Below are 17,416 nucleotides of genomic sequence, written 5' to 3' on the forward strand. Positions count from 1 at the left end.
CTTAGTTTTGCCGTGAAGGTTGTAATCTGTTCTTTACAATTAAGTTTAGACCTTCCTACCTCTTCGCCATTTACTTTCTTTTTTTTATTTGCTTGAGGTTGGTAGAAATTAGGAAAATACAAAGAGCTGATGGCTCTGGTGGAGGGCTGGGTAGATTTGAAGAGTTAAAGGATGAGCAAAAGCATGGGAATGGGAATAAGGTCAGGGAGCAGTTCACGCTATAAATAAAAATGTGAGAGCCAATGGTGTGTTGGACCATTGTGTTTGAAGCCACAGGACCGGATGGGATCAACTAGGGCAGTGGTCGGCAAACTGCGGCTCGCGAGCCACATGCGGCTCTTTGGCCCCTTGAGTGGTCTAACGCCACTTCTTCAAAATAGACTCACCCAGGCCGAAAACCGACTTCTGCGCATGGTCCACGAAGTTTCAATCGCACTGTACGTGCACGCCCGCACGTGGTATTTTGTGGAAGAGCCACACTCAAGGGGGCAAAGAGCCGCATGTGGCTCGCGAGCCGCGGTTTGCCGACCACTGAACTAGGGAGAAAATTTGTATCATAGAAGGAAAAGGGCCAGCTCCATGATTGTGAAGGAGAGGAGCCAGCCAAAGATGCTGAGAGAGAGTGGTCAGGGAGCTAGGAGAAACACTAGAGGAGCCCATGTCTGGATGCCTGGAGGACCAGTATTGGGTAAGAGGAGAATGGACAGTTGACCATTGATTTTGATGATATGAAGGTGGTTGAGAATGTTCTAGGAGAACGAGGCCCTCTTGGTGTGGGTGGAGGAGAAATTTGAGAACTGGGCAGTGGAGTAGCAAGTATAGTCAAGGCTTTGCAGAGGTACTGATGTGGAAGGGAGGAGGAAACGAGAGCGAGCTGGAATGGGCAGCATGATTAGAAGGCAGGGTTTAAGGCCATTGGTATTAAAGTATGTTTGCTTGCCAGTGGGGATGGTCCAGTGAGAACAAGATAGTTGCGGGAGGGGAAGGCACTGTAGAAGTGAAGTCCTAGATAAGGTGAGGAAGGCTGTTTTGGCCTTAGGTGGGAGCAGAGAGCCAAGGAGATGTCTGTTTTTTGCATCTCACATGATAAGAAGAGTCAAGAGCATTTAATATCACCCCAAGGGAGAGAGATGAGAAGGCAGATGATAAACAACTGCCTGGAAAATGGAAGTTTTAAAGGTCCTGAGGGCGCTAGCCTATTGTAACTACTAGGAAACACTAATATTTATGGGATGCATAGAATTTATAAAAAATATCTGAAAGAAACAGTGCGACAGGGGAACAATGTGACATTCTACACCAAGGCATTAGTACAGTGGATGGGCCTGACTGAGTACTTTAATATGGGAAACGTGGATTATCAGCTGGAAGGGGCAGTTACAGGGGAAGTTAACTTCTCTCCTCAGTTGATGTGAAGGTGATTTTGGAGGATATATATTAAGAGCATATCTAGAATACAGGTAAGGTATATAAGTGAAGATGCTAAAAAAAGAAATTATTCCTTCATGCAAAACAAATGATTCCCATTGTAACATAAGAAAACACAACTGTTCATATTAATTCTTAATAATTTAACATGATTGAATGACCTTGACTTGATGAAAAATGTATGAGGGGGCTACAGAAATAATTGGCACGTACTAGTCACTTGCCTCCTGAGTAGTATAATCACTTGTACTCTGATTGCCTTGCCTAGTTATTGGACACATGAAGTGGTCTACACATCCTTCTGTGAGTGCTACACTTTACTGTGCCCTGGCCTCAGGGTGTACCAGCCACTTGCTTTGATGTCCTCCTGGAAATACAGACACTCTGTTCACTTTGCTCTGACTCTCCTGGAGCGCCTGCTTATCTGTCAGCACCTTCTTGATCTCTCAGTCCTGATGGGACTGGGGCTGCCAAGTGGCAGGGACTGAAGCCAAGCGCAGGCTGGCGGGTGCTCAGACTCATTCATCACCAGTTGCCTGTCTGTGCATGTGTGCATTGGAACTGAGTGAACTTGTCACTGAATTAAGCAAGACTATTGTGGAACTATTTTTTTTGTTTGTTTGTTTGGTTTTGATTTGGGGGAGAAAATCCCCCTCATTAATGGAGAAATCTTGTCAGGTCTTACTTGAAGATTAGTTTTGAGTCCACGGTTATTAATGATTTTGTTGTTGTTATTATTATTTTGGCAACAGTTAGGTGGTTCAAGAAGAATGCTTAAATTACAAACTAAACATAAAATAGTAGTGAGAAGATGAGCTTTGGGGAGTTATATTCTGGGTTCTGATCCCAGCTCTGGCATTTCTGGCTGTGTTGTCTTGAGCAAATCACTTCACCTTTCTGAGTTGTCTTCCCTAATCTGTCACAATCAGAAAAGGATTCCTTCCTATCTTGCCAGGTTATTATAAGAATGAGAGCAAATTCATTTGGGATGTATGATTATTTGTTGATTTCCGAAGTGCTTTTGTGAGATCCAAGGTGGGAGAAAATGTGAAAAGTCTGGACAGAGCTGCCAGGCAATCAAGTGGGTATCATCTTAGACCCATAGTAAAATTAAAATATGCCATCTAATTATTATTCACTTGGCCATGTAGTCTGTCTACAGTTGCCAGATACTTAATTTTTTTAAAATTTGAATAAGGAGATTACTAAAAGGGACAGGAAATTTTAAGTTGCTATTTTCCCTTTATCTTTTTCTAATTTCCTTTTAGTGTTTCTCCCCGCCTCCCTCCCTGCCCATAGATAATTGCGTTGGCCAATTTTCTTCAAATGATAGTTGAGTTTTACTTAGTTTTAAATATTTTCTAAATAATGGTGATTGTTATAAATGATGTTTTAACCTGTTGTCAGTGCTAACTCTGACCTTGTGCTTGAAGCTCTTAAAATATATCAGGAAATTTGGACTATGGTTCTTCTATTTATAGTGTGAGCCATTACTTTACAATTGTGTTGTATAAGTGTGGGAGAAATGTAGAAAGTGGTTGTTTAGGAAATGTGTGTAAGAAAAAGAGTGATTTATGAGAGAAGGTGTTTTTTATACAGTTTATATGCCAAGGTATATTTGATGAAACATGAATTTCAGTGCTAAAGGAACCTTGCAGATGCTTTTTATTTTTAACAAGAAATATGACTCTAGAAAAGCCAAATAAATTGCCCAGGTCACAAACCAAGATAGGGACAGAATCTAGAGACTGGGGCTTTCTTTCCCTTTTCCTGTTCGAAAAGGGTAACCTATTCCAAGGGTACCCTGCCTTCATGTCCAAAGGTGCCACTCGACACCCACTGATTATATTTTATGGTTTTGCTCTGTGTGGCAGTGTTGTTAGTTGTGAATTATGATAATGATTCAACAGGTCTGTGTACACATTTGCAAGATTTGCTGAGATGCATTTTATAAGCTACTAGAGGCCTGGTGCATGAATTCATGCACGGGTGGGGTCCCTTGGCCTGGCTGGCGATCAGGGCTGATCGGGGCCATTTTGCCTAGTCCCCATCATGGCCAGTGGGCCATGGGGAGGGACCGCGGGAGGTTGGCCGACCGCGGGAGGTTGGCTGGCCACGGGAGGTTGGCTGGCCATGGGAGGTTGGCTGTGGGAGCATACTGACCACCAGGGGACAGCTCCTGCATTGAGCACCTGCCCCCTGGTGGTCAGTGTGTGTCATAGTGACTGATCAACTGGTCATTTGGTCGACTGGTCATAACGGTCGCTTAGGCTTTTATAGATATAGATAGGAAATCATTATTCTGTGTTTGTTTTATAATTAGTCAATTAAGTGAAGCCAATGCTAGATTCTTAATATAGGGCATCTCACCACACTGAAACATCTGCTTTTAAATCTGTAGCTAGTGCTGTAATCCAATGAGAGGCTGAGTCCTGGTAACATTGCCAGTCTCTACTTTCTTCTCTTTACTCTACTTAACATTATATTTTGGATCTACTCTTTATGAAATGTATTATATATATGCACTTTTTGGTAATGTCCTCAAACTCCTTTTGAAAATAGAAGTGTAAAAATGAATAAACAGAAGCTAACATTTTATTTATTTATTTATTTATTTCAATTTTTTTTATTAAGGTATTATATGTGTACATATCTTACCATTGCCCCTCCCCACCCCACTCCCATATATGCCCTCACCCCCCAGAGTTTTGCATCCATTGGTTATGAAGCTAACATTTTAGTCATAATAAAAATATATAATAAAATTATTTTAATTTTTTATTTTGCATTGTACTTTTTTATCCTTACCTGAGGATATGTTTTTTTAAAAATTGATTTGAGAGAGAGAGAGAGAGAGAGAGAGAGAGAGAGAGAGAGAGAAGAGAAACATTGATGTTAGAGAGAAACATTGATTGGTTGCCTCCTGTACCTGCCACCACTGGGGATCGAACCTGCAACCCTTTTTGGTGTATGTGACAATGCTCCAACTAACTGAGCCACCCGGCTAGGGCTTTTGTATTTTTCTTAACTTAAAGAAAATTATTCATCTTAAAGTCAGATTTTAAGTGAGTTTAAAACCTTGTTTTCAATATACTTAATTTAGTTCAACTTTAACATTTTTACCCCTTTAAAAAGTGTAGTAAACATGAACTAAAACATGGGAAACAGATACATTGCATAAGGGTCACTTTAAATATGATTTTTAAGTTATCAGATCAGTCCTGCCTGATTATAGACAGTTTTCTAATTCTCAAAATTTCCTATGTGCATGTTAAAGAAGAATTTCTCTTTTAATTAAAAAGCAAATTTACCCCTGTTCTATGCACAGCATAACTCCAGGTGACAGTGGGAGCCTATTTGTGTCTGGATTGGGCAGAAATATTTGTAGGTTGGCACCTTAGCAAGTACATTTAGCTCTGACAACAGGTCAGGGAAGTTACACAGACAGGGCATAAGGTTTCCTCTACTAAAATTAGGAAAGCATCTGGGGCTTATCTGAGATGTATGTGGCACTTTCAAAAGAAATACATTTTGATTTGAATTTTAAAGGCTGTGGAATATTTTGGCAGAGGTAAGGAACTGGGCGATTTCAAGGAAATATCTAGAATACATGCATAATATCTTGTAGGGCTGCCTGTGTGACCAGTTGTAATGCTGTGTCAGACTAGAGGAAGGATTCCTAAGGAAAAGGGCAACAAGCTGATGGGGAAATGCAGAGAACTGGGGGAACTGAAGTCTGCTGGTGGCTGGGGGTGGGACACTTTGGAGGAAGTGATGTCCAAGCTACTATGACCTGAAGAATGAATGGGAGTTAAAGAGGCAAACAGGAGGAAGAGAGGGAAGGGAAAGTATGTGCAAAGGCCAGGAGCAGGAGATACCAGGTCGAGGAATTGGGATAATCTCAGTGGAAGAAATGTAATTCTTTTTATTCTTTTTTTTTTTGTTGTTCTTTTTTTTTTTTTTAATTTCTTTATTGATTAAGGTGTCACATATTTGTCCTCATCCCCCCATTCCCATCCCACACCCCTCCCCACGCATGCCCCCACCCCCTGTTGAACTTAACCGTTGGATAGGCTCATATGCATGCAAACAAGTCCTTTGGTTGATCTCTCCCCCCTCCCCCCACCCTCCCCTATCCTCCCTCTGAGGCCCGATAGTCCGATCGATGCCTCCTTGTTTCTGGTTCTGTTCTTGTTCCTCAGTCTATGTTGTTCATCATTTCCCCTAGATGAGCGAGATCATATGTCACTAGATATATACTTATAAGAACTGAATGTGAGACGAGCAATAATAGTTATGCTGACAGGCAAATGAATCAGTCTGTAGTGAGTTTCTTTCTGGACCAACAGTTCTTTTGAGACCCAATTTCAATGTCCACCAGTTCCTTATGTGTACATGTCAGCACTGACCCCTCATCTCTGGATGGTGGACAAATGGTGGTAACGGAGGTCCGACTCCCTCTGGTTTGGTCTCGGCCGGACCCAGGGGCACGGCTTCACCCGGACTAAGGGGCACGTGACCTCTCCCAGACCCAAGGGGCGCGTGGCCTCACCCGGGCCCGGGACCCAGCCTCACCCGGATGGATCCAGGGGCACATGGCCTCACCCGGACCCAGGATCCGGCTTCACCCGTACCCAGGGGCGCAAGGCCTCACCCGGACCCAGGGGCACATGGCCTCACCCGGGCCCACGGACCCAGCCTCATCCGGGTCCAGTGGCGCGTGGTCTCACCCGGACCCAGGGGCGCGTGGCCTCACCCGGGCCCAGGGACCCAGCCACACCCGGAACCAGGGGCGCGTGGCCTCTCCCAGACCCAGGGGCGCGTGGCCTCACCCGGACCCGGGACCCAGCCTCACCCGGATCCAGGGACACATGGCCTCACCCGGACCCGGGGGCGCGTGGCCTCTCCCAGACCCTGGGGCACGTGGCCTCACCCGGACCTAGGTGCGCGAGGCCTCACCCGGATCCAGGGACACATGGCCTCACCTGGACCCAGGGGCGCTTGGCCTCTCCCAGATCCAGGGGCGCGTGGCCTCACCCGGACCCGGGACCCAGCCTCACCTGGATCCAGGGACACATGGCCTCACCCGGACCCAGGGGCGCGTGGCCTCTCCCAGACCCAGGGGCACATGGCCTCACCTGGACCTAGGTGCGCGAGGCCTCACCCGGATCCAGGGACACATGGCCTCACCTGGACCCAGGGGCGCTTGGCCTCTCCCAGATCCAGGGGCGCGTGGCCTCACCCGGACCTAGGTGTGCGAGGCCTCACCCGGATCCAGGGACACATGGCCTCACCTGGACCCGGGGGAGCGTGGCCTCTCTCAGACCCAGGGGCGCGTGGCCTCACCCGGACCTAGGCGTGCGAGGCCTCACCCGGATCCAGGGACACATGGCCTCACCCGGACCCAGGGGCGCGTGGCCTCTCCCAGACCCAGGGGCACGTGGCCTCACCCGGGCCTAGGCGCGCGAGGCCTCACCCGGATCCAGGGACACATGGCCTCACCCGGACCCAGGGGCGCGTGGCCTCTCCCAGACCCTGGGGCACGTGGCCTCACCCGGACCTAGGTGCGCGAGGCCTCACCCGGATCCAGGGACACATGGCCTCACCCGGACCCGGGACCCAGCCTCACCTGGATCCAGGGACACATGGCCTCACCCGGACCCGGGGGCGCGTGGCCTCTCCCAGACGCAGGGGCGCGTGGCCTCACCCGGACCCGGGACCCAGCCTCACCCGGATCCAGGGACACATGGCCTCACCCGGACCCAGGGGCACGCGGCCTCACCCGGACCTAGGTGCGCGAGGCCTCACCTGGATCCAGGGACACATGGTCTCACCCGGACCCGGGACCCAGCCTCACCTGGATCCAGGGACACATGGCCTCACCCGGACCCGGGGGCGCGTGGCCTCTCCCAGACGCAGGGGCGCGTGGCCTCACCCGGACCCGGGACCCAGCCTCACCCGGATCCAGGGACACATGGCCTCACCCGGACCCGGGGGCGCGTGGCCTCTCCCATACCCAGGGGTCTTTTTATTCTTATGCTGTATTACAGGTGCCTGCTGAACATGCAGGTAGAACTATCCAGTAAGCAGATAGATAGGTCAGGAAACTAACAAAGAGGTCTGGGCTGACCTTGGAGATTCTGAAGCAGATGATAACTAGAGCCATGAGAATGGAGACCAAAACCCAGGCAAAGGTGGAGTGGCATAGGAAGCGTAGGAGGGAGACGGCCAGAGCGGTCAGTTGACTGGGAGATGAGCATGCGCAGATGGAGGGAGTGTGGAACATTCTTTCAAGAAATTTGTCTTTGAAAGGGCGATAAATGGGTCTGTAGCTAGAGAGGAAATCTTTGTTCAAGGGAACTTTTTTTTTTTTTCTTCAATGAAGAGTTGGAGTATTTTATGCTGATGGAGAACTGGGGCAGTAGGATGGATTGGAGCTAAAGGAGAGGCAGGGTTAATACAGACACAAAGACTCTGAGGAAGAGGTGCAGAGCAGAGGTGGGGCAAGTACAGAAGAGCAGGAGCCCCTCTTCGCTTAGAGCTGGCAGGTGACGGAGAGGCATGGGTCTTGTGGGCGCAGGTTTAGGGCATCTTGCTCAATGGGTTCTGTCTTCTCTGAAGTGCACAGTGAGTTCATCTGCTAAAAATCAGGAAAGAGTTGATGAGCTTGGAGGTTTACACAAGGAACAGTAGATCTGAAGTGGCCACTGCAGAGAATTATGGAAAGAGCTGACTCGGGAAATAGATTAGCTGTTGTACAGAGAGCTTTGTCGTCTCCCCAGTGATGCAGGACCAGCCACAGACACTGGAATGATTTTGAATCAGTAGGTTTGTTCATAATGGTAACTAACTTCCCAGTAGCTCAAATCCTGATTACAGTTGATCAAATGCACGTTGAGAAATTAATAGAAAAAAAATTCAAAAGCCATTTTTATTTTAAAATTCATTTTGTTCATAGTAATTTAAGATATTTTGTTAAAAATTGTACCTTTTCTAAATGAAGATAATGAATTCTCTTCATTGCTTGGTTGGTTTTAGACACTCATTGTGGCCTGGATCCGAGCAAACCTCTGTGTGTACATTTCTCGAGAGCTCTGGGACGACTTTCTTGGTGTGCTGTCCTCCCTCACACAGTGGGAGGAGCTCATAAATGAGTGGGCCAACATCATGGACTCCTTGACAGCAGTGCTTGCAAGAACTGTTTATGGCGTGGAGATGACAAACCTACCTCTGGACAAATTAAGTGAACAAAAGGAAAAGAAACAACGAGGCAAAGGTATTTTCAGTCTTACAGGGTCACACCATATGTCTGAGACATCAGGGAAGGAGTGTGTCTTTATACATCTAGGCAATTATGCATGAAATTTCATAATAAACTAAACCAGCCACATAGACATTATCTTCAATGGTGGCAGTATATTGTGTCTCATAGCATTCTGTCCCCTTAATGAAGATGATGCATTTATGAAGAGGCTGTGGAAGAAGAAGGAAGACAAAGGGGAGTAGTAGTAAACACAATAATGATGGCTAGTGCTTTCTACATATTCCTTCTCTTCACCCTCATGATCCCCTATGAAGTAGATACTACTATCCCCACGTCATGGACAAAGAAACTGAAGGCCAAGTTCAGTGATTGACTCATTCAAGATCACATAGCTAAGAAGTGGTAAAGCCAGAAATCAAAGCCAAGCCAATCCAACTCAAAATGCCACACCACATGGGAGTAATTTTGGCTTTGATGTGTTTTGTAGTGAATGCTGTTTTGATAACCTAGAATCAGATCAAGGTGAAAAACATCAGTGGTGGTTTCTTTGAGTATGACAGTTTGGCAGTCCCTGTCTTGAGTCCTTCGATTAATTCACTTGCACTCCAACTTATTATGTAAAGATTTTAAGGCATCTCTTAGAAATACATGCAGTGTAAAAGATAAACTATGTAAGGGCATTGGGGCAAAATGAACAGGTATGGAACCACAGGCCTGGTTCAAATTCCAGAATGCATGCCAGAGAGTCCTATGTGCTTTTCAGGGAGGTGGGAAGAGGGCAGCCTCAGATTTGACTCTGATCTTCACAGGGTTACACCAGAGATAAAAACAGTCCACTTGCTTAGGTGATGTGTAGCTTTTCCTGGTCCTAAGACCTGCGAGGACTTCCTCCTCCAAAAACTCGTAAATGGGACATTGCTTTTCATGGTACACTCCAACCTCAACAATAGCTTTAATATGGACTGTATTAGTTAGCTTTTGCTGTGTGACAAAACACCCCAAAACATAGTGCCTTAAAATAAGAGCTGTTTATTTAGATTATGATTTTATATGTTGGCAGTTTTAGTCTTAGTTGGACAGCTCTTCTGTTGGCTTCACTCCTGTGTTTGAAGTCAGCTAGACCAGCAATTTTCAGCCTTTTTCGTCTCTGGTACACATAAGCTAATTACTAAAATTCTTTGGCACACCAAAAAATATGTTCACTTTTTTTTCAATCTGACAAAAAATAGGTATAATTTTGATTGCTTTACAAAATAATAATAGTTATTAACTACCCTTTTGCTCCAAAGTGACTTCTTAAAAAATCAGGTGCTTATGCTTGTATATAAGGATTTCTAGTACTAAGAATTAACCAGTCAGATGCAACCTTATTATGCAACGTGACCAATAAGGTGCAACTCTATTATATGACCTGTATGTTTATGGTTTAAGACTTAGCATTCACACCTGACAGCTATTGTTATGTTGGCTGTTGTCATTTTTTTATTTGACAGTCTAAGAGAAAAGAGGTAAGCCCCCTGACTAAATAGTCAGGTTTTGCATGTTTTAAAAATTCTTGCAGCACACTGTTTGAAAATTGCTGAGCTAGACTGTGAAATCTCAGCTAAGCAGCTCTACTTCTAGGCTAGCTGTTAGCTGGGGCAAGAGGGATGCCTGAGCAATAGGTGCATTTAAAATATCTGCTTGCTCAGTTTTGCTACCAAAGTCAGTCACATGATGAACCCCAATAGTCAATATGGGAGAGGACAAAAGAGAATGTGCATACTGGAGGTGTGAATGAATTACAATGATTAATTAACCATAGGGAGTCATTAACATGGCTCATTCTTACAATATCTTCATTGCAGTCTGTGAGTGGCTTGCCAAAGCATCAATTACTAAAAGCAAGTTAGTAACAAGCAAAAATAAAGTCGTTTAAGCATGTATTCCAGTGGGACAGTTTTATTTTAGTTTAGATTTAGATTGTCTAATGATTTTGTAATATTTTAGCAGCAGATCCCTTTTTCTCCCCATTTGAAGCTATACAGAGCCCTTCCTAAAAAATACATTAGGCTGGAGAATTGGGATTGAAGTGGGGTCAGGGAGCCAAGAAGTTGTGCCCTTGGCCTCTGTCTTGTGCTCGGTGGCAGCTCTGAGGGCCTCTGTGTAAACCCAGGCCTGAGGACCAGGATGCTTCTAGCAGGAGCTTGGCCTCTAAAACTTTGGTTCTCAGCCCAGAAGAGAGTCTTCCTGACCAGAGGTGCCTTTCAGGATGGAGGGAGTTGCTGAGACAGGAGGTAAGGAATATCTCAAACTAAGCACATTCCCTGCCTCCTGAAATGCTTGTCATCTACCCTCCCCCTCAGCACCCAAAATACTCTTTTCCCCCACACTGTGTGAACAAAGAGAGTAATGGGAAAAGATGGGCTTGTCTTAGGAAGATAAACAACTTCAAAAACACTATTTTAGGGATGATACAGAAGAAATTTTATTTAATTAGTGACCATGGAGCATTCTTCTGATTTATTTATTATATTGCTTTATTCTAAAAACAGATTTAAACATTCATTATAGAAATACCAGCCTTGGAAGCACTGGACTTGTGGAAATAAAATACACTCTTAGAGTAACCTGTGTGTGAAAACAAGCCACAGGTGGCAGCCACCAGACATATTATATCTGTGCCGAAATCTCAGTGTCTCATTCTCTTTTCTCCTGTATTTCTTTTGGATTCTTGACCACTCATTTGAAATAGTTGACCAGAGCAATATGAGAGGAAAGAAGAGAACTTGAATCACAGAGCTGTAATATTTTATTGTTTTGGAGCTTCACTAAAATAAGATTTTGTATTTGTAGACTTTCATTTTCCTTGCTAATTTGGTTGTCTGTGATTAGAGAATATAGGTATAACTTTCTCTTGGGGATGTGGAGAGGTTGATGCCTACAGGATGGAGTATTCTAAAATTAGGATCTCTGATTTTCTGATTTATGAAAATAGTTTTTGGAGCAGTGATATAACTTCATTTAGCATTAGTCTTATATTGAGAAAGGTTTATTAATATTTTTTTGTATATTGGAATGAGTACTATGAAGATATGTTAATTTTCATAAGACTGTTGCAGATTCTTGAAAAATACTTTGGCACTAGGAATTTTTAGATTACTGATACATGAATAACTTCCTAAATTATAGTATCAGGAAGTGGTACCTACTTTGCAAAAAGAGAAACTGCTGATCTTCTTTCAAATAATAAAAGGCCAATATGCAAATCGACCAAATGGCAGAATGACTGGTCACTGTGACACCCACTGACCAACAGGGGGCAGACACTCAATTCAGGAGCTGGGCTCACGAATTCAGACACTCAATTCAGGAGCCTCTCCTGCCTCCACGGCAGTGCTAAGGATGTCCGGGGAGCGGGCCAAAGCCGTCAGTTGGACATCCCCCGAGGACTCCCGGACTGTGAGGGAGCATAGACCAGGCTGAGGGACAACCTCCCCCCACCTCAAGTGCACGAATCTCATGCACCAGGCCTCTAGTATATATAAAAGCCTAAGGGACCAGCCCACTGTCCCATAGCTATGACATGCACTAACCACCAGGGAGCAGATGCTCAATGCAGGAGCAGAAACCACAGGCAGGCATGGAAACATGGAACAGACTGATGAATCTCAGAGGGAAGGGGGGGAGGGGGAAGGGTGGGAAGAGATTAATCAAAGATCTTATATGCATACTAAAGACACAGTGCATGGATTTGTGCACCGGTGGGGTCCCTCAGCCTGGCCTGTGGGGATTGGGTCGAAACTGGCTCTCTGACATCCCCTGAGGGGTCCCGGATTGCGAGAGGTCGCAGGCCAGGCCTAGGGACCCCACCGGTGCACGAATCCGTGCACTGGGCCTCTAGTTATATATAAGTGTAGGTCTGAAATTTGCTGAGCAACTTAGGCTTGAAATGAATAATAATGAATTCAGCCTTTAGATTCTTTTTCTTGTCTTATCCTTTATCAGGCTGCGTTCTAGATTCTCAGAAAGGAACCACTGTGGGGAGATCCTTTTCTCTCAGCTGGCGGAGCCACCCAGATGTGACCGAGCCAATGAGATTTAGGAGTGCCACCACATCTGGGGCACCAGGAGTTGAGAAAGCAAGAAATATCGTTCGCCAAAAAGCAACTGGTAAACATTTATTTAAGTATTTCCCAAATAGTTGCTATCTAAAATGGATTTATAGGAATACAATGTTGTAAAAGTTGTAAAATTCTACTCAGAAGTTAAAAGCTAGACCTTTTGTTAAATGAGATTTCTCTGTATCTTTTTAACTTTCTGTTCTGGTTACTTTCAAAACACAATTTGTCATATTTAATTCGAAATCCTTCATTGTGAAAAAGATTTAATATTGAGTGAGATGTTAATTTTGAGTGAAATATTTGTGCAAAAGAAATAAAATAGATTTTTTTTTTGAACTTTAAGGAAATAGAGTCTTAGTAATCACACAACTAATTGCATTATTGTTGTTGAACATGTGACTCTTGAGAGAGTATGGCAACTTGTTCCAGCAACAATAATAATATACTTAGTTTTCAGGACTGGATGGAGACATTTCAAGTTCTTGTATCTTTGGAAATTTGAGTTTTACATTCCTATAGATGTTGTACTTAACAGCCAGTTAGAATGAACAAGAACTTTACCAAGAACCCAATTAATCTGACTGCTTTGCTATACTTTAGTCTTAAAACAAGAAGAGAAATCTTCAGAAAGTAAGCTTATATCCAGTATTTAATAAGAACAAATAAAATACCCACTCCCCCGTGACTTTGTAACTTAAGTTTAAAACAAATTTATCTGAGTTCCCTGTAGTTTTTCACATCCATACCCCATAATACCATACAACTGTAATACACGTTGACTGCAGAAAGTTACAATATCCCCCAGTCATAAATCAAAGATTTATTTACACTCAAATAATTTTCAGTGCTTAGTAAATAAAGGTTTAATACAGATGACTTAGAAACCTGTTGGAGTTTTATGAAAATACCTTAACTCTAACTGGGTCATACTTTTATGCTGTAGCATTTGTTGGTAATTATCTCCTTTATATTCACCTCTTACTCAACGCCTTTCTCTTTTCCTTTGTCTTCTCTTGTGAGGAGAGTTCCTATTCCTGGTAACAGGCAACTTTTAGGGAGGCCTATTCACTGCTTTCTTTTCTCATCTCACCTCCTTAAACTCTATCACTGGATCTTAAAAAGAAAGGGATAGGAGTAGAAGTTTATGACAAAGGTGGCATCATGCCTGCCTGAGCTGCCCAGAACTCCTGCAGTCCCTCACAACCCTTGAATTCTATGATAATAAAAGTGATCATTCAAAACACTTTTTAAAACTTTAGTCTCACATTTTTATGAGCAGTAAATTATTGAACATTGCATGTTTCTTATGCGACTTCTTGATCAAAACACAGCTGTAGAAGAGATTGCATCATAGTTTTTCAATAGATATTTTAGACCAACAATATGGTAGAGGCAACGGTACATTTTAGAAAATCCTCATCACATTTATGCCAATGAGGATCTGTTTATCGGTGTCCTCGGGTGTCTGAAAAACCACGGTATTGCAAAAATAAGAACTTTTACAAAAGCATATAAAGGTATTTGCAGAGTACGTCACTTAAAAACCATAAACCTGGCCTCTGTGGGGTTAATTAAATTAAAAACACTCAAAACCATAACCTGTAAGATAGTGAAGATGAGAACTGTTGAGTTGGATATAGCTATAATCTTTATGTATTTTACATATGAATTTCCTATTTTATGTTACATTTTTAAAAATTAAAAATTATAAAATTGTAAATCTTTTTGTTGCCTATGAAAGCAGTGGTCTTTGAAGATTTTATTATATCATGCTATTTTACAAAATTAATCTACATAGTCTAAGTATTAGTGGTTTTACGCATTTCTATTATTTTTACATTGTGTAATAATTCAACTTTTTATGTTTTAAAAAGGCCCAGAATATTTTTATGGTAGATTTTGACTTGCATAAAGTCCATCTTTTAATGAGAGAATAGTAAGCAGCTCTTGAGGTTAGTTTTTGCTGCTTTAAGCATTGAGATATTTATGTGGAAGACACACTTGACAGTAATTTTTTTCCCAGTCTCAGTAAGAGATTAATTGAAGATTATTATGTTATGATTTTCCCCACAGACTCTAAGTTTGAGAAAATGTCAGTGACGGTGGCAAGAAGGAACTATAAAATGAGGAATTGCAGAGTAGGGAAGTGGCAGTTTAACAGAGATTGCACTAGTTTGCAAGGTAAAAAGACTAGGAGAGAGAACCTTACAGAATTATATAGTAAAAAAAAATAAAAAATAAAAAAAAAAAATATATATATAAAGTAAAACTTTGTTACTGAGTGTGACTAATGCTAAAATTTTAGATGTTTAAAATGAGTGATTAAAGCAAGTCAATTTCTACACAAAATAATTTTTTCTATATTTTATTATTTCTGAGATATTTAAGTGATCAGTTTTGGGAAAATGCCAATCATTTGATTTATAAGAGGAAAGCTTTTTAAAACAACACTCAAATAAATTTGTCTCTGACATTGAGAGATGAACAGATCTTTTAGGAAATTTCACGTCACTCAATTTGATGTTTACATGGAAGTCGTTTTCACTTAAATATTATTTTACACATTTGTGAATTAAACTTTAATTGCATTGCAGGCAATCCTTTAGAACTGAGAATTCTGATAGCCATGGGATAGGGGGAAAGACAGCAAAGTATAAAGTTTGTCTCACTTTTTGCAAGTGTGTCACTATCATTGGTAGTTCTGTTTCATTAATGTTAAAATCATGCAAAATAGCAAAATAGCAGGTAAGTCTTTATATTTTGTTTTAAGGATAAAGTGATTTTACTGATGGTGGTTTCATATATATATATATATGAGGCATATTCTCTTTCTGTGTCCATCTGTTTTCTCAAATTTGAATAGCAATATATAGAAAACATAAGAACACCATACAGTCCATAATAGGAAATTATAGATTTAAGAAGCATGACATGTTGTAAAAGGATGGGTTTCATGGAGATTTTTCTCTTTTTCCATTTATCAAATCTTTTAATTTTCAACTTGACTTTTATGTGTTCTTAAGCTGTTAGGGTATTTAATTTAGTAAATGATTCGCTTTTGAATACAGTCAGCTCTCAGTGAAGCAATTTTTGAATTATGTATTATTTATAGGATACTTTTAAGCTTAGGCTACATTTTCCCTCTCTCACTGTGGTTTTTTGTTTGTGTTCTTTAGGAAGGGAAAATTGATTATAATGTCTGCCCAATTAAATAAACAACCAAATGTGAATCTGATACACAGCAGAAAACAAGGACAGACTAAACATATAAAGCATTCTAAAATAAGATTGGTTATTTGTGAACTCTCCATTCTCCCATGTCATCAGAATGACTGAACGTCCTTTGTACTGACTGCCTTTCAAGTTTAAAGTGATCTCCTTTAAATACAGAGTGGGGCAAAAGTAGGTCTGCAGTTGTTCCTATGGAAAATAGTACAACAATTAATAATACTATAAGAATAAACTGTTTCGCATACTCACAACTGTAAACCTACTTTTGCCCCCCTCTCTATTTAAAGAGAGCCCAGAAAAATGATGATTATAAGAAAGAAGTGAAAGATCCTGATGTTCTTCTGACATAATTATTACTTTATCTTTCCTGGAAGCTAAGAGAAGCCAGTCTATCAACAACTGTGTCCAACTTTCTGAGGCTTTGCCTGCCACTAAAAGCGTCCCGCTCCTCCTTCACACCGTGAGCGCTCTCTTACCTGGTCTCTCTTACTCCTCTTGCTCTCACAGGCTGTCAGGTACTGTAATGCTTTCTCATGTGTCTGTCAGTGTTCTGGGCATCTCCTGCTTGCCTCCAGGCCTTGGTTCCTTTGTTAATATCCCCACATCACGTATGTGCGCCTGGGCATTGCACTTTGTGCTTATTTTCAATGAATATTAATAGTTCTTTACATGTAGTTAAATGTTTAGTAGCAATTAATAATCAAGAAAATTTCTGTAGCACTACTGGTCTTTGCATTCCCAGTTAAGAAGGATAAGAGGATTGTTTTGGCCCCTGGTTGTTTTTTTTTTTTTTTATTTGTCTTATAATAAAACAGAGGTGTTTTATTTTTTTTTTTTTTATTTTTTAAATATATATTTTTATTGATTTCAGAGAGGAGGGGGGAGGGGGAGAGGATCATTGATCGGTTGCCTCCTGCACGCCCCACACTAGGGATCGAGCCCACAACCTGGGCATGTGCCCTTAACTGGGAATTGAACCCTGGACCCTTCAGTCCACAGGCCGATGCTCTGTCCACTAAGCCAAACCTGCCAGGGATGGCCTGTCATTTTTAATGGAGAGAAACAGTTGTGTCTCCCTCAGCATACCTTCTACACAGTGCCTAGAAAATGGAAGGAGATTTTCTTAAAATTTTATAAAACATTTGAGCATGTCAATGTTAGAAAAATTATACAGGCAAGACTTCCTGGGAGTTAATAAATCGTAATCACATATAAAGTAATGATCAGTTTATTCGGATTCATACTGAGTATTAAGATTTGAGTAAAAAAACAACACTGCTAAAAAGTGATAATTTTTCAAATAAAGAAAAATTGTTCCTGGGCTTTAGCCAATTAAAATTGAGTTTAGCTGCATGTGGTTTACACACTGTGTGTTTTCTGGTTTACTAAA

The 17,416-nt window shown here is 42.2% G+C and overlaps 1 protein-coding gene across 1 annotated transcript in view; it reads left to right on the forward strand.

Annotated features, from left to right (window-relative positions):
• Positions 1–17,416, forward strand: part of RALGAPA2 (Ral GTPase activating protein catalytic subunit alpha 2) — a 288,867-nt gene that overhangs the window by 81,120 nt on the left and 190,331 nt on the right. The window contains exons 15-16 of the mRNA XM_028144951.2: positions 8,467–8,704; positions 12,680–12,844. Coding sequence (XP_028000752.2) covers positions 8,467–8,704; positions 12,680–12,844 — 403 coding nt within the window. The remainder of the gene's footprint in view (positions 1–8,466; positions 8,705–12,679; positions 12,845–17,416) is intronic.

The sequence above is a fragment of the Eptesicus fuscus genome, chromosome 12 (genome assembly GCF_027574615.1).
Source record: "Eptesicus fuscus isolate TK198812 chromosome 12, DD_ASM_mEF_20220401, whole genome shotgun sequence".
NCBI lineage: Eukaryota > Metazoa > Chordata > Mammalia > Chiroptera > Vespertilionidae > Eptesicus > Eptesicus fuscus.